This window comes from Strix aluco, chromosome 8 (genome assembly GCF_031877795.1).
Source record: "Strix aluco isolate bStrAlu1 chromosome 8, bStrAlu1.hap1, whole genome shotgun sequence".
Lineage (NCBI taxonomy): Eukaryota > Metazoa > Chordata > Aves > Strigiformes > Strigidae > Strix > Strix aluco.
The window spans coordinates 25,985,894-26,004,131 of record NC_133938.1 but is presented as its reverse complement, the minus strand read 5'-3'; the positions used below and the strand labels follow the sequence as shown (position 1 = coordinate 26,004,131).

General features: G+C 41.2%; 1 protein-coding gene across 1 annotated transcript in view; it reads right to left on the bottom strand.

The window, feature by feature from the left end:
• The window catches only part of LOC141926801 (complement factor H-like), a 37,365-nt gene that overhangs the window by 17,614 nt on the left and 1,513 nt on the right, over positions 1-18,238 (bottom strand). The window contains exons 3-12 of the mRNA XM_074833200.1: positions 16,975-17,180; positions 15,658-15,846; positions 14,827-15,015; positions 13,450-13,644; positions 11,077-11,247; positions 7,805-7,984; positions 6,083-6,283; positions 3,184-3,366; positions 2,205-2,405; positions 1,702-1,899 (exon numbers count right to left, since the gene is read on the bottom strand). Of these exons, the coding sequence (XP_074689301.1) occupies positions 1,702-1,899; positions 2,205-2,405; positions 3,184-3,366; positions 6,083-6,283; positions 7,805-7,984; positions 11,077-11,247; positions 13,450-13,644; positions 14,827-15,015; positions 15,658-15,846; positions 16,975-17,035 (1,768 nt within the window). The 5' untranslated portion in view covers positions 17,036-17,180. The remainder of the gene's footprint in view (positions 1-1,701; positions 1,900-2,204; positions 2,406-3,183; positions 3,367-6,082; positions 6,284-7,804; positions 7,985-11,076; positions 11,248-13,449; positions 13,645-14,826; positions 15,016-15,657; positions 15,847-16,974; positions 17,181-18,238) is intronic.

The window sequence follows — 18,238 nt, the reverse complement described above, 5'->3', positions numbered from 1 at the left end:
TAGAATATCTTCTTCTGACCCTTGATGTCCCTTGCAAGTGTCACTCTAGGTGACCTTCAGCTTTCCTAACACTGTCCATACATGCCAAATCAATGCCACAGACAGGTCCCCTTGTAGACTGGTTTTGCCTCACTCTCCTGATCACAATGATTTCTTTTCTGCTGCAGAGATCTATGTGAAGTCCCTGATTAGTCAAGCCAGAGTTCTGGTAAATGTGTTTTTCCTCCTGAGCACCAGATTTGAGTATTCTTGTGCTTGGGAGATTCTGTCCTTCAAGACCTGTAAGAATTTCTGGACTCCTCTATCACTCCCGGCGGGAGAGATGGAAATGCGGACAACCAGATTGATTAAGCAATGCCAATTTTATTATAGTGGAGCAAGCCTTTTATAATGCAGGTGAGAATCACATGATATAATCACATGGTATAATTCTTTCTGATTGGACAGTTAGCTTTGCACATGCTCCTTAAACTGTCTTCTGATTGGATGAGAACTGCCACATCGACATTGTACAAACTTCTTCCTCCACCCAAACCCACACCCTGAAGTTGTTTAACTTCCTGGGTTCTTCCTCATATTCCAGGGTCATTTTGTCACATCCTTGACGACGCTGAGGCTTTACCAGCCTTGCTCATATACAGGATTGCTCACACGCCCATTTCCCCGCAGGAAATCCTTACAAATCCCCACAACTCCCCAGCAATCCCATCTACTAGTTTCCCAAGTAAGACAAAATCCGCTCTCCTAAGGTGCATGGTTTGTACTCTGCTACTTGCTTTTCTCTTTCCTGTTGGAATCATGAACTCCGTTAGTACACGCTCTCCACACCTAAGGTTGCCGTTGATTTCCACAACCCCAGACAGTTCTTCCTTGTTAGTGAAGAGCAGACGGAGCTGTGCACTGCACAGGTTGGCCCATCCAGGACCTGGACCAGGAAGTCATCCTCGCCTCCATCCAGAAATCCCCATTACCTGCATGACAACATCTTGCCCTCAAGATGAGGCTCAAGTCCCCCATAAGAACTGGGTCTGTGATCTAGAGACTTCCTGGAGTCGCTTAAAGGAGACTCCGCTCACTCGCTCATCCACTCTGCCATGACCCCCGGGTAGTTTCCAGGCAAGTGCATGGAGAAGAAGATAAGAGCAGACAAGGCCAAACACACGCCGCTTGTTGATGATCAAAATACCTGCGGGCTTTAATTCTTGTCTCAGAATGCCACCAAAGCCAGCCTATTTCGGGACACAATTGTTAATAAAAGTAACAGTGAGATCAATGTAGAATGGATAAAATGCAAGCACTACCATTCAGATGGAGAAAACGTAAACACATTTACAAAATGTAAATACATTTACAAAAATGGATAAAATGTAAACACAAGCAGCCAATAATAAAAAGAAAAAACAGTAACAAATTCCCAGACAGGACGTTGGCTAAGCTGCAAACAAAGCACAGCAAAAAGGGAAATGCCAGGAAAGACTGAGCTCCAATCACTGGTCGGTTGAGGGATCTTTCATTTCCACAGCCGGGCTCCTTCATGCCACTTCCATTTATTAATATCTCCCTGCAGTGCAAATAGAAACAAAGGGAAAAGGTGTGAAGACCAAGCATGACATGGCAGTGGTTCCTCAGAGCAGTGCACAGGCAATTTCAGCAAAGCTGCCTCCTACAGCCCCCACCGTATCCTCAACACCGAGCACTTACGTTCACATGTAGGATAATTAATCTCTCCATCCACGCACTCTGGTCTGAATTTCTCAGGGTGTGAAACTTGACGGTACCACCATTTGCATTCAAAGAGAATAGTATCCCCAGTCTGATAGGTGTAAGTGGTCGACCAGATTGATGACTGTAGCTGAATGTTGTTCCTTTCCATAATAGGCTTAAGCACTGTACAGTTCTCTGCAAAAAGTACTTTCGTTATTTGCCTGTAGACCTCCCACTGGACAACTGATGCTCTGAAACTGTTAGGACCAGCTGAGAGCCCCTGAGAGGCCTTTCCCCAGCTGCCTTTCCAGCTCAGGTACAGCAGTCAATGGCTTCCTGGGGACACTGCCCCTCACCACCTGCAGCATAAGGATGCTCCCACATTCCCTGGCTCCTCCCCAGGTGCTCCCCCAGGAAACCTAAAGGCCTTCCCCTCAGCTTCAGCACTAAAAGTGCAACAACACAGGGGCTAAGCTGTGGCCAAAGTGGAGATGACTTACTTCCTGGCTTGCACTGTGGATATTCTAACGTTCCCTTCATACACTGTGCTCTGAAAGGGGGAGATTCAGGGTCCGCCATATATCCTCTTTTACACCGAAATTCAATAAAGTCACCCGATCTGGAATACAGCTTTCTTGCAGTGACCCATTTCAGCTCAATATTGTTTCTGCCCATGTCTTCTTCCGATGCTGTACAGGCCGCTTGAAAAAGGCAAGAGAAGAGTGTCATCACTTTATACAGACTCAACACAGGTCAATTTTTTCCCCTAGAGCCTACAAATCTTTGCAGATTTTCCCCGAGAGCCTACAGAACCTTCTTTGCATCAAAACCCAGTTCCAGCTATTTGCTCTGACCCTCTGTTATTTCTGACAGGAAAGACAAGCTAAAGGGAAAGAAGACCATGGCTGAGACCCCAGGCACCCACGCAGAGCTATGGAGAAGCCTTTTCATGCTGACAGTCCCACAGGGCAATTCACAGGTGAGGAAGTCAGCAGGCACCAATGCACTTCCCCGTGTCTTTTTTGAGATTCGTCCTTCCCTTCTGCTCAGCACTTCTCCCAATTTGTTTCCTCACGGCCATGTCACGGATGCAGACCCAGAGTTCCCCAGCACTGCCACGTGCTCAGACCCATCCTCCCCACTCACAGCCTGCTGACCACAGCAGCGTCCCTAACTTGGGAGCACTCGGGAGCCTGGCACAGCGATGGAGATCCCCTCACACCACGGGCTTCAGACAAACTCCCCTCCTCCCAAACCCACTGTGGTGGCGAGAGACTGCAGGCAGCAGAGGGGACTACACGAGCGAACTTCAAGAAGAAACTCCTCCTGGACACAAGAAGGACTTGTTGCTCTTCTGCCCCGCTGGCATTGCAGCCCCAGCACAAGTGCTGCTGCACAAGCAATGACCTCAGGAGCTGAGAAAAAGACAACAGGAGCAGTCACACAGTGTTTGGCCACACAGCACGTGCTTCAACCTACCGAGGCAAACTGGGGGGCTTGTCCACTGCCCATCAGTACAGGTGATATGCCGAGATCCTTCCAGGACATAGAGACTTGGGCATTTGTATTCCAGAATGGAACCTTGTGGATATTCTTGCATGGGGAAGGAAAGAAGCTCTCCATTTTCAATAACTGGAGGTGGGCCACATTTCCCGCCTTTCCCTGGAAGAAAATTCCCAATCAGAGAGAAAGCCACGAGAGTTTAATTGCAGCGGAGGCCTGCCTACAAATACTACTGGACAGTATGTTGGCACTACTCTGAGAGACGCGGAGGAAAGCAGAGAGAAAACCAAATACCCAGCAGGTGAAAAAGAGCAAGAGTTTCTCATTTCTCCAGTGCGGGACTCACAAGTGCCAGTTCACCCCGTTTGTCCACAGCTGAAGCGCTTGCAGCTGTCTGCAGCACTTCCTCTCATCCTGCATAACGGTGTAGCGTTTGTCACAGCTCTTTCTGCAGAAGAGCCTGACACCCACCTCCTCCCTCCACTGCCTGAGCAGGGACCAAAGCGGATCTGACTGCAAACAGTGACAACTGTCACCCAACCGCACCACTGTGATCACTGATGGGATAATAGCCCCTGGGCTCTGTGCGCCTCTTACAGCGCTGAGGAGCTCACACATGCCAATCCTGAAGCGCTGCTGCCTCACGGATTTTTATACCTATTCAAGCACCACACTGCCCCCAAGTCTGGCCTTCCAACAGACCTTGCACTGGGAAATCTTCAGAGAAGACCCAGATCCCTTGGTACCAGCAGTGAGCCTCTCTGCACTTGGCATTGCGTTCTGGAGCCACAATATGGAGCCTGGCCTTAAGTCATCTGCTGTTTCTGCACCCCCTTCAGGCTCCCAGCTGGGTGCTGGCTGAGTGAAATGTCGCTGCATTGGTCCCTGTGCTGAAACTTTCTGTATGCCTTGTGAAGACAAATGAGATTATTCAGTGCGCTCATGAAACCCTAGGAGGCACCAACACAGTACCTAGGTATTGGCTCACACAGCACATTCTACCCTCAGCTGATTTAACAGCTGATTTGACTCCACGGCATTCAGTATAGCAATGCATCATCTGCACTATCTGGATGTCAACTAGCAGGGAAGCTGTGGGCTCTGTTCTTGAACAATGACGACAAAATCTCTCGCTCTCTTCTCATCAGCCAGGCACAGAAGGTAGATTCCAAGAAGTCCAGGGGCTGCGTCTCAAAATTAGACTGGGCCAGCAACTGCTCTTAGCCTCAGGGTGGTTTTCCTGATGTGGCCCTGTAAGGAACTGAAGGAGTTGATGCCTCAAACGTTCATCGACACAGAAAACCTCAAGGACAAATTGTGGCCTTTGTGATTAGTCGAAGGAATGAATTATCTGCCTAGGGAGGCACAGAGTGTATCGAAGGGTGCACGGCTCTGCTCCCTTGCCGTTTTATAGCCAAATTCCTTAGATAAACCTCGAAGGGAGGAGACGTAGACTGAGGAAAACCATACGTTTGGGTTAATGCCTACACCTTAGTTTAAGACTATAGTCTTGAAGAAGAGCTAAAAGATTGATAAGAGAGATCAACAACCAACACCAGATGGAGCTAACGACTGGATAATGGCCCAAGAAGCAAAAACTGAGGAAAAGATAAAGGTGATAGGGGGAGATCATGATCACCAAGTCAACTGGACAAAAGGGTTAAGGTACCCCATTCCCCCTCAGCGCACACACAGAACCCATGCTACACCATTTCTCAATCTCTCATGCAAATGAGCTCTTGGAATACCTGCCTCTCTTTGTCTACTATGCTAATCAGCCAATAAGAGGAACTTTAAAAGGCAACAGAAAACTTTGCTGGGTGTGCACCCACCACCCAAGATTACCAGTCCTGAGACAATGCTGGATCCAGGGGTGGTGACTGGATTTCTTTGACTCTCTTTCTCTCCTTTCTTTTTCTTTCCTGTCCTTACATGTCTTTCTTTTCTCTAGATTTGTAAGAGACCACATTGTTTATTATCCTTTTCCAAATTAAAGTTGTTTCTACCTCAAGTAAAACATTTTAACTGGTCATTTGGTGTTGTTTCACCTTGATTTAACCTGAGGGGATCACAGAACCTTTATGACTCCCTGGGCTCCCAGACCAGGTTGTAACATGCCCTTTTGAGTGACACCACCTGGCTCACTCAGCTGGTAAACTCACCTGAACAGATACCTGGGAAAATGGCTTTTTCCTGAGTGCACCAGCTACGCTGTGTTTGTGCACGGTAATGAGACTGAAAATTGGGGAGGTAAATGCCACTAAGTCACCTTCATGATAGTCTCACTGACAGATGTGCGTTAGGAGAGAAGGCCTCAGCTCGCTGCCTCATATCTATTTTAAATTTAACTTATTTTCAATCTGAGACAGTGTATCTGGATCTTTTGTTGATACTATGCTCACTTTCAGCTTACTGCAAGAGTGTGCCACCTTCTCAGCTCCAAATGTTATCCAAAGGGATCAGGCAATGGATCTCAGAGAGGAACCTCTAGAACAAGTGCCCAAGCCACAGAAGGAAGAATATATCTACACAGAGTAGAAACTCTCTGTTTGTATGTGCAGATGAAAGTGGATGCAGGCATGTGACCTAGAAGCTGGAGAAACATTTCCTATGTATTTCTTAGTCTCATTAATAGTTTCATGAGTAAAGAATCTCCAAAATCCAAAAGCCTTGTTTCAGCCTTACTCATTTCAGACTGTCACTTACCAGCTGACAGGTTTGAGCTCTGCAGATAGGATGATGGTCTGGGTGCAGTGCCAGGGGTCAACTAAACAAATTGACCTTTGCTCCATCTTGTGCTCCATCGGCACAGTCTCTGTTGCACAGACCTTTGATAATTATAACAGAATTGAGCACATACTGGAAATATACTTACTGAGGCATTTTGGCTCTGGAGACCAGCCCCTTCCAGAACAGACTGTTCGATCCCAGTAGTGTCCACTTGGGGTTGAATAACCATTAGCGCAGTGGTAGTCAACATGCTGCCCAACCCTCATTGGAAAGTAATAGTTTTTGTGGTACTCCAGTGATCCACTTAACTTGCCATTTTCTATAGCTGGGTAGTCACACGGCTTCTCTTGAAACAGAATTTAACAGCAACAATATCAACACATGCATGACAGAAAACTCAGGACACAATTAATTCAGATTCAGCTTCATCATCTGAGTGTTTTCTGAACCTGACAGAATCAGGACACCTTGGCAGATCCTAAGGAGTGCGGGAACAACTGCACTCTGCTTCTGGTGTCTTTGTCAGTGCTTATACCTATGTTGCCTACCTCCGATTTTATTGAAACCAACAAAAATCCAGTCAATATTCTCAGTCTCCAAAGGCTGATTCATGAGACCAAATGTAAGTATTTATTCTAAGGTGAGATGACACTGCCTTTTTAGAGTGTCTCAACTAAATCTACTATACTGACCATGACGGGAGCCCAGACAGCTACCTTAGATAAATACACTGAACTGTGGACTCTTAAAACTGAGATGACTCCTGTCACCACTTTAATTTGTAACTTTTGGGATACTGCACCAAGAGCTCTTTCTAGCTCTTCTCATTTTTATTTTAAAACTATACTGTTTTTCTTTTGCTCTCTCAGTTCCTCAAAAGAACTGACCCTTTCCAGGGAAAGGTCAAGGATAGAAGGAGGAGATTCCCAGAAGCTTTCATTCAAGTTTACCCCCGGTGTCCTACTTAGTCATGGCAGGTAGGTTCCTCCCAAATTGCTCTGACCCAGAGCCTACATGCTGGGGCAGGGGAGATCAGCCACTGGACAGACCATTCAATAATGACTGAAGTCATCTCAGAATGACACCTGAATTTTAGAACCCACACACGTATAGAGAAAAGATTAATACAGATATTAACAGTACCCTTTTTGGGAATAGTTCAAATCATCTGATCTAAAGGTTCATCTACAAGACTGATTTCATCAGGGTTTCTCTCACATTCTGTTTTCTAAGTTTTTCTGTTATTTCAGTGACCAAAGAGTGCTAGATTATGAAATTAATTGCTAATTTATTTATTTATTTGTTAATACTGTGCTTCCTGGGCAAAACTATCTTTGTAGTTATGGGAAGTTTAAGCCAAGAAAGAACACATCAACAAACAAGAATATCTTGTTTGGTTGACAGGTTATAATAGGTAGAATAAAACTGTGCTTGTTCATAACATACCAACATACAACTGCAAGTAAAAATCTAAAGCTGTGATAACCATGATGAAAGATACCTTCTAACCATTCCCTGTGGTTTGGATACTTTAACACTATGTCCTCTTGACTGCCATGCACCACAAGTCAGGTGCACCACAAACCTTCCTGACAGGGAGCTGACTGTAGCACATTCTAACATGTACTTTTGCAAATACAATAATAGATAATACCTGTGTTTATAAACATAACTTAAATGTATATTATACCGCTGTTTTTTTAGCTGATTTTTCCAAACTATCCAATTAAGCTTTACATCACCAAGAAACACAATGAATAAGCATCTCTCATTTCTCATGCTTTGTAAGTTTTTCTCATGACCTTTTTTTCACGGAGATATTTCAACAACTCTACACGTTGTGTCTTCGTTCATGAGAGCTACTTACGTACACAACCTGGAACAGGCACCCAGCCATCTCTGGTGCACTCAGCTGTGCTTTTGCCAGTCAATGTTTTAAAGTGATATCCAGTATTACACTGTACTGTGATTATATCACCTACTACGTAGCTGTCTTCTTGAGGTCTAAAGCTCCCATTGGGAATTATTGGAGGAGAGCATACAATTTCTAAATAAAAAGAGAAAAAAATGGATGCTAATTTGAAGAATATGTTTATATTTATTACATAAGTATATTGATAATACCTGCATAAAATTGTTAAAGATGTTTCTTAGGGCAACTAAAAGGTTACATTTCTCTCCCACTCCTAGAAATGTACAGTTCTGTAAGAGGAGAGTGACAGTTGTTACTGATGACATGCTAATTAGAAGATTAAAAGTTAATTGCAATGAGAATTGTTGGAGTAAAAACTTGAGGTGGTCAAACTGAATTTGACTAATCTCTTCCAGTAGGTCATTCCACAGCTGTAGCTCAAAATGACTTATGCTGGGCTTGCTCACAGCTCTTCTGGGCTGCTTTATGGACACTGTCCCAAAGGAAGGCAGGTTCACCAGCAGGTCCTAAATGGAGAAATAACTACACTTGACTAGGAACTGATCATTCAAAGGCTGTGTGATTAAGGTTAGGGTCTTGCACTGATACTGGAAGTATTTCAACAACTGAGAAAGGACAAGAATTCTAAAAAGCTATTCTAAAAAGCTCACGATACCTTTATGCTCAGAAAAGCCAGACAAACATATTATTTGTAAATCAGAGCCTGTCTTTTGGGGTTTTTTGTATTCTACTTCCAGTTCAGAAAATACTACCAACACACTCAGGGCTGGGAGGGGATGACTAAAGGTTGGTCCTGATGTGGAGTAAGGGTGGGCGAATCAGCTGTATGCATGTACTGCTGAATCATCTAGGTTCAGTGATAGGTCAAGTAGGATCCAGAATCACTTTCTGGGGTATCTGAATATGCCCCAAGTATCAGAGCCCAATATCAGTGTCTGGAAGAATATTTTATTTGACACCTCTCAAAAGCAGTATGTTGCTAAACTGTAGGCAATGCATATTAATTAGCATCATTACTAATATTGAAGCAGAAAGGTCAAGAATTGAGTGGGCACTAAAGACTGACTACTCTTTATTTCTAAAGGAGTCTTTCTGGAATTGGTCCCAGGAAGGTGGGTGGTACATAACATCCTACAACGTTGCCCTGTTGCCAACAATTTTTCCCAGTTTCAAGTTTTTGGCAATTTCTTGAAAACAATTCAAGGCACTAATGATTTCCCCCAAATTTACATCAAACTATTTCAACTGGGACAGAACAGGCATATTTATGTTTGTGGGATTTGGAGATTTTAAATATAGTCTTTAAGTGCTGTAGTTGAATGAAACTAAAGCAAAATCCACGATCCAGAGGGCTGGGACTAGCCTCAGAAATTACAGATTTGTCAACTTAACTGCTCAGAAGGCATCTGGGAGTTAGAAGCAACAGGGAGTTTCTGCATTGTAAATATATTAATTGTAGAGATTCTCAGACAATTTCTGATGGGAAGTTTGGACACCATGGATAACGTGGTTGTGCAGTTACAGCTCTGATGACATGAAACAAATTGCTGTCTTCATCCCAGACGAAGGGTCATGGACAGTGGCAGGATTCATGCATACAATGTTACTTTGGTCTCTGTTTATACACCACTTCAGGTACATGGTTCTTGGGGTTAGTGAACTTCAAATCTGTTGTACACGATTCTTGACATAATGGCTGTATAAAAAGTACTATTATTTTCAGCTTTATATATAATCCAGCACTACAATTCCATTGTAAGTTTCAGTTTACACACTTATGGCCATCAATGGACTACTTATTCTTCTGAAATTGGACTACTTCACATTTGCTCAAACTCCTTTGGAAATGGCCATGTCAACTTCAGACTGTTCGTCCTACAACATTATTTTACTATTTCAGAAGAACTCTTGAAAGGCAGCTTACAAACTTAAGTCAGGATTTTAATTTGAAAGATACTTTTGTAATTCCAGTCATTTCTGAAAGGTTGCACAGTACACTATTTCTGACTGAACTTCCATCAGTGAAATAGGGATCATTTTTTAACTGTTCCTCTTTGGTTGGAACTGGTTGATCAGAACTAGTAGTCTGGAAATTTAAAGAATGGATATAATGACTAGCAACCAGGTGCTTAGTTTGCTCAAACTGCAGTAAGACTCATCAGGACAAAATGCAGAGGTCAGTACAGTAGGTCAAATGTCTCAAATGTTCATAAAGGGTGAGATGTTGACTAATATTTTACTGAGTGGTTAGTCCTATGATTATAAATAGCAGAGTCTTGGCTATGGTGACACAGCATCTCAGCTACTGAATTCAGAAGACCTGAAGATGGATTAACTTGTATTTCCCCCTCAAAGAACTGCTTGTGATTCATAAGTATGTCATCAAGCTAAGATGATTAGCTTTCCCTAATTTTATTCATACTGCTGCAATTCATATGGTATCAAACAAATACTTCTTTACCCAGTCTTCCAACATACAGCACAGTCACTGACTTGTACCGGTTATGTTCATGTTAAACACACTTAAAAAGGTATCAAGACTTGTTGTGAAGAAAATAGGACTTCAAAAACTATACCACTTCTCCAAGAAGCTGGTTTCAAATGTTAATTTTCCCACGTCATTAAAAATGTCAGATACCTTTTGTAGTTTGATTTTCTTTGATATTAATACTTTTTTTCATGCTTTCTTAAATATTCTTTTTAGTGTCTGATTTTTCCACCCCTTAGATAAAACATTTTCACCATATTTTGTAGAAGGTAAAGAGATTCAGCTTTATACCTCCTATTTGTCCCAACTAGGATTTTTTTCTAACCCAAGAAATCTGTTTCCTATGTTCTCCCACTAATTAAGAATCATACAAAAAAAAAAAAGAATAAAATAACACCACCTGTTAATGGTGCGTGAAGTATTCTATCATCAGTCTCATTTATGCAGTGTACTGGAACAACTATTGCTTCATGGACCTGTTTAACTACACTCAGGTAACAAAACACTGAATTAACTGGTTTTGCTACTGCTCTCCATGAAAAACTCTTATCCAGTTGTTTGGTCTCTTTACCACTTAATCCTACCAGATCTTCATGGGATATTGGTCAGATGTGGATGGATTTCTTCTGTTATGAATAAACTAACTTTTGTCATTACTAATCTCTGAAATTACTTCAAAATACAACAAAAGCGCAAAATAACTTTAGGCAAGGCTAACCAGTGCAATAGGGGATTGGATTCCATCCTGATTCAGTACATTGTGCATCTGCTCTTTCACCGTGTCTGTATCCTTCATCACAGAAAAACTGTAGTTGTTCAGATTCCTTGTACAACCTCTTTGGAGAACGTATATATCCATGTGGAATTTTTGGCACATCACAGTTAATCTCTGAAATTGAGAAAGACAAAATCCATATAGTTTTGTTTATTTTTATTTGCTAAGAGTAAGTGCCTATTGGAATAAAATTTAGGGTTTTTTTTTCATTTGACTTCACAAAAACATTTGCATTTGGAAACTGTCTGAAATTTATTTGAGAACTCTTCAGTGACCTGATTGTGGGTGCCGGGTAGAAAGTATGGTGTAGCACAGCATCAATAGCAAACTGGTCCATGAGACAGATTTCAGGGCTTTGCTTTGGATTTTAATGGATCTCAGAATCAGCATATGAGGTACGGGACATTCTGTAATAAGAAACTAGGCTATCTGAAATTTAGGATTTCCATTTTTCAGAAAATTTCGTTTCATTGTAATCTCCAGCAAACCTAAAGCTCTCTCATAGCCAGTAGACAATTAGTTAAATCATGGTATCAACAGGAAAAAAAGAATTAAACTGTCTGGAAAAATGACACTAGAATGCTTAACGATCTATAAAAGAACTCCAGCATCCCCAGCTCCTTGACAAACCCAATAAAACCACTGAGATCTTGCAGTTTCCAAAAACTGCATTCATACAGCCAGAAAATATTCAAGGCTTTGCTTCCTAGGCCACAGAGCCGGCCACCAAAGAGTTCTCTAGGATTCCTTTGCTGGATTTACTTTGTATTTAGGATGAAATATAGCTCAGTGGAATTGTCATTGTTTAATAAAATTCACTATATTCTGCAAATGTTACAAGCACATGTGTTTAATCCCACTTTATGCTGTTCAAAGTATAATAAATGGGGGTTTCAAAGCAGCAAAATGCAGCCCTGAAATTGTGAACAAACCATACATGTATCTGACATCCTGACATATGTACTCTGCTCTTCTAAACGCATACTTCCCAATCAGATAACATATAAATAATCTAAGAAATTTGATGGACTGAATATTTAACAGTAACTGTTACCATAAGCGTCCTGGGATTCATTCTTACATACTGGCAATCCAATCCCATCCAATCTCTATTTGCAAAATAGAAAAATAATCCCATCTGCCAGTACAAACTGCAGGTGGGGCAGGGTGGGGTCGACTAGCTGAAAAGTAGTTTTGCAAAAAAAACTGGGCAGTCCTGATGGACAAGTTGAACAGCAGCCAGCAATGTGCATTTGCAGCAAACCATTAAAACAGCATCCTGGGCTCCACTGGGAAGAGTGCTGCCAGCAGGTCAAAAGAGGTGATCCTTCCCCTCTGCTCAGCACTGGTGAGACCACATCTGGAATGCTGTGTCTAGGTCTGAGCTCCCCAGTACAGGGAAGACATGGACATACTGGAGCAGGTTCAGTGAAGGGACATGAAGAGAACTAAGGAATTGGAAAAGCTGACAGATAAAAAGAGGCTTGAGAATCTAGAGAAAAGAAGGCTTGGTGTGGAGGGAGGATCTTATTCGTATGTATAAATTCCTGACTGTGGTGTCACTGGCACCCAGTGACAAGATGAGAAGCAATGGGCACAAATTGAAGTACAGGAAATGCCACTTAAACGTAAGAAAAAACATTTTTACTTAAGAGTGGTCAAACACTGGAACGGGTTAGGGAGGCTGTGGAGTCTCCATCCTTGGAGATGTTCGAAAGACAACTGGACATGGTCTTGAGCAACTTGACCTAGCTGACTGCTTTGAGGGATCTTCAAAGATCCCTTCCAACCTCACCTATTCTGTGATGCTGTGGTTCTGTAAAAACTAAACATGAATTAACCTTCTAAGTTGTCAGAACACATTAGTCTGAAGAAAGAAAAATCCATCATGATTTCTTATATTTTATATACCCTAAGAACACGAGTGTATTAAAATCATACTTGTTTTTTAAACCTGGTTCACATAGATTCAAAATTGTTTGTAATTACTGTGGTTAAATCAACACTGAAGTGTAGACATACCAAAGCTAGTTTCAAAGAAATTGACTGCAGACTGGCAAAACATACAGCTTATAGTGAAAATGTGGGACAAACAGATGGTCCATTATGACTATATTAGCATCCAGTATTCTCTGATTTCTCTTTCTTACCCTACTTCTTCTGCATATATGCAATGGAGATTGTTTACAGACAAACTCTGCTTAACTGCTGTGGAATAAAGTAAAAGCTTTGTAGTTTCCCATATGGTAACCAGTCCTTAGAAGCCTGTGAGAATAAAGCTTCTTAATTACAGATAATAAATAGTGTCCTTTTTACCTTGGCACTGAGGTACATCATTATTCCATTTTCCATTAGAAGAGCATATTATTTCTTTAGATCCAACAAGCCTGTGTTTTGCATTACATTCAAAATTTACAACCTGGCCAAAGGAATATTCTCGACCTAGCTCAAATGCACCAGTTGTAATTATTCTTCCATTTTCTGGTGCTTGTACAGGTAAACACTTTGCCACTGGAAAACAAAATAAAACAAAAGGAATGAAAAAAAGCAGTCATTCTGAGGTATATTCTGTAAAATAAATTTTCAAACAAAAATGTCAAAATACAGAAAACTCACTGTAATTTCCTTCTACATTTTAAAAATATACACTTTTGTTATGTATTCAGATACCATTTGCAACAGATGATATAATATGAAACCCTTAGCAGAGAGACGGACATAGGAGGAAGCTTGTGGACTGGCTCTCATCATCCTCTTCTCTGCCCTTGAAGGCTAAAGACCCATTCAGAGGTCCCTTCCAAACTCACCTACAATACTGACCATGATACACTAGATATTAGGAAGCATTTCTTTACAGAACGTGTTGTTAGGCGTTGGAATGGGCTGCCCAGGGAGGTGGTGGAGTCCCCATCCCTGGAGGTGTTTAAGATTCGGGTCGACATAGTGCTAAGGGATATGGTGTAGTTGAGAACTGTCAGTGTTCGGTTAATAGTTGGACTAGATGATCTTCAAGGTCTTTTCTAACCTAGATGATTCTGTGATTCTATTTTAGAAATTGGAGTACAGATTCCTCAGGATTTTTAGAGTAGATGGCCTGAGTTATGCCGTATCATTTATACCTCTATTACAGGAAGAAGCATAAAAATTAAGAAACCCAAAGATATCTACTACTACAACTAAATAATAATTTTTTTTTTGTCACCAGAATACTATTAAAGGCCCCCAGTCAAATCTGTGACTCCATTCTGCAATATACTAAACAAACAAACACAGAGCTCGTTGGGAGGACCAACAATGAGGAACCCTGCACCACGCATCTTAGCCAAGCACAAAAGAGTACGTTCACAAGAAGGGGAGAGAAACAGGTAACAGCAGGACTTATTTTTCCTCTTAAAGAGAGGTATCTACAATTGATCAGATGTGCTATGCATCTGAAATGCAAATTTTTCCCTTTGGTTTAAGTAAAAAGGGATAAATTGTCCCACATCATGCACCTTTATTTACAGTTACTTCCCCTCTGCACTAGATTTACACACCCCCTTACCGTCAGCAAGTGTATTTGTGCTGGGAAAGCCAATTGCCCTTTGAATAAATAGTGTCTGATTGTACAGGCAAATGCACGTGAACAACTGCAAAATTACACACAAGACGTATCTGATAGATCAAAATTATTCAGGTATGGTGCATATTTACCAGTGATACAGGAAGGAAACTCGATATGCCCATTAACACACTGCTTGATAGAAGAGGCTGAGAGTTTAAATCCTGTCATGCATTTGAAGTTTTGCCACTGACCACTTTGAATCAAAAATGTGCGCCTTTGTCCATTGGAGAGAAGTAGGTTTTGGGCTTCCAGCTGCTGCTTTGTAATGGTACATGGTGCTCGGGGAAAGAAGAAAAATTAAAAATTAAAAACTTTACTGACTTTGCAAACAGCGGTGATGGTCTCAAGAGGTACTGACTTCGGGAGACAGTAGTCCTTGACATAATTAATTAATGAAATCCGAGGGAGCAAGTCTAATTTTATCCCTGTTGTGTTTCCAATACCTAGGATTAAAAATGAACTTTGCAAGACTTCTAACAAAGAGCTCCAAGGAGGAAACTGAGACAGCAAAGCAGCTTACGACAGCAGCGCTCCCCCCGCATATGAGAGACAGTTAGGAAACTACACGAAAGGATGTCTTCACAAACATGATCATTGCGGGAAAGGGGCTGACACCACTGTCAGTACCATACCTACTGTGCAAGTTCCTGGAAGTACAGGCAAAATGTTTAACTGCTTGTAACCTTCCGGACAGCTCCAAAATTCTCACAATAAAAACCATAACTGAGGGTAAATGATTTTGGGACACTGAAGCCCAAGATCCACAAGTTAAGAAGTACTGAATCCAGGGAGTAATTTTGGTCTGTTACAGACTTGGTAATCAAGCAACGAATGTAAACCTAATTCTGAAACTCCTACTCCAAGAACAATTAGAATTGTCTAAAAGTACAAAGTCAATCAGCAATAAAAGTTACACTTACCCAAACATTGTGGTGGTCCAGGCACCCAGATTTTTTCATGGCATGTTACCCATTCGGATCCTGATAACGTGTATCCAGGGTTGCACATGTACTGCACTCTGTCATTTTCCTCATATCCTGATTTATTCCCACTAACAACATCTCCAAAGTCAATGAGAGGTGGGTCTTCACAGGCTGCTCCTGTAGAAGCTGTGCACAAATTCTTGTTATTTGTCTGCACATTGACTTTTTCTTCTTGTCCCGATTTATCCCTACTAGCAATTTCTTCAAAAATCAATGATGGGCGGGTGCTTGCATGCTATCCCAGCAGAAACCATGCACAAGTTCTTGTTAATTGCTAGATACAGGACAGTACTGACAGCTGCAAATAATGGCACTACGCAGGACTTAATATTCTGATGGCCTACATCCCTTCATCTGGGAAAATACAGTACTAATAAACAGCACTATCTCCTTGTTCTAAGAAATTGTTGTCTTTACTATTTTCACAGGCTTTGCATTGAAAAAACTAAACTGAAAACATTTTAATTGAAAATATTAATAAACTTCTGAATTTCTCAGAGTACAGTTGCTGTTTTCCAGAACTGAAATAAAGTTTCCAGAAGTGGAATAAAATTTTACACATGCAGTCATGATTCTCAAATTTCTTTAATTCTACAAATAAATCCATTTGTCTCAGCTTCCTAGAATTAGTTCCACCTTTTTAAAATGAAAGAAGTCAGATCATTTTTTGAAAGTATAAGGTATATATAAGAAAGCACTTTTAAAGGCAGAGGGAGGAGAATGACCCCGATATGATGAACAGATTTAAATGGATTAATCATGGAGTTTAAAACTGGTTATTTTAATAAAGGTGTATATTCAGTGAAGATCTCCTTCAGGCAGCAAGTTTTTCTTATCATACAACTTCTTGAAATAACAAAGTACCTGTATTTTTAAAGAGTTGTATAATCTATTACAACCAAACCAGTATTCTGTATTTTTAATCGTACGTATTCAGAATAACAGTAGTTAAATTGAAATACAAAGGAATTTATATGGTTTAATGTATTTTAAGTGAGTTACATCTTCTAATACGCTAGGTTCTTTATGATAGTCTTTAAGTTCAGGCACAAGGCAAAGAAGCAAGCTCATACAAGAAAATACAAAGCAAATCTTCTCAAATGCATTGTTCTAAATTACAACTCTGATTCTAAACTTCTGAAGGGAATTCGGTAAAAAGTAAACTGTACGGTTGAGGGGTTTTTTAAGTTCATTTTTCTTGATTGCCACCAGCTACATCACTTAAAAACGTAGTTTTCCCATTTAATAACTTACCTCTACATGTAGTACAGCCCATCCACAGCAGAACCACTATGGTGTGGCTCAGCAGTGTCATTTCCAAGCTTTAGAAGTTAAATGTCCTCTGCAACAGAGCTGCTGTTTTCTGTACTCCAAACTGCATGTACTCCTATTCACTCCCAGGATCCTAGGGCTGTCCTTTCAATCTCCTCCTCTACTTTTCTTGCAACACAGCAGTTAATCTGTACAGATAAATTATGCAGTCGTTGCAAAAAAGCTTCAATAGTTTTTTCACAAAAGTTTTCAGACTGAACTGTGACACAGAAGCATTATGAAACCCATAACCAAAAACTCACGATGTGTTTATAATACACAATATAGTGCACTTAGCTTTTCAAACTTAAAATTTTGTAATGGGCAAAGCCACCTTATATCTGGAGACCATAATTTATTATAAGTCTGCTTAAAATCCTAACAGCCTAATAGAAATACTAAGTTATTGTTAGTCCACTTCCAACAATGCTAACATTCATAGTCCAAATTAATGCAAGATAGCCTCAGTAATGCAAACTTTTTTAAATAAAGTGTTTTACAAAAAAACCTGTCCTGTACCTAACCACTTCCTCTGGTGCTATGCTCATCCTTCCTTGGCTCCTCTGGTTGACAGCACCAGGGGAATGCCACAGTGAACCATTAGTGTACAACGGTTTTTGTTGGGAAGAGCTCAATGCAAATAGCAGGAGTCCCTTCCTCCTAAGTACTGAGGTCTCCTTGTGTTTACATGTATGTATTTTCTTAACACAGTCACTTTTTTGGATCCCAGTTGTTCAGTGTCTCTGTTCATCAAAATTGGGTCTACCTGGACAAGACCAAGTTGCACTTCTGCTGGGGCCGCTGCTTGGCCACTGTGGCTTGTTTTTAGTCTTTGACCTCTGTTCATCCTTGTCTCATCCCACATTCTCCTTTTCCACACCACATTTTAGTCTGGAGTCATAGATAGCTCAATAACTGTTTGTTACCGGTAGGAATTAGAGCTAAACTAAAAAACATTTAGGCAGCCAATGGGGTGATTGCTAAACAACTGCTATCTCAGCTAAACAAGCCACAATCAGCTCAAGACAAACCCAGCCAAGCCTAGAGATCCTGCACTGTCAAGTCAACACAAAGCCTGTGTTCTTTTATTAGCAATGGCAAAAATCATATTTATTGGGCTACACCAGCAGGACAACTTTGACTGAATGGAGCTCCATCCTCACATGACAATACGAAGATTATTTTCAAGACCATTTTCTGTGGAATT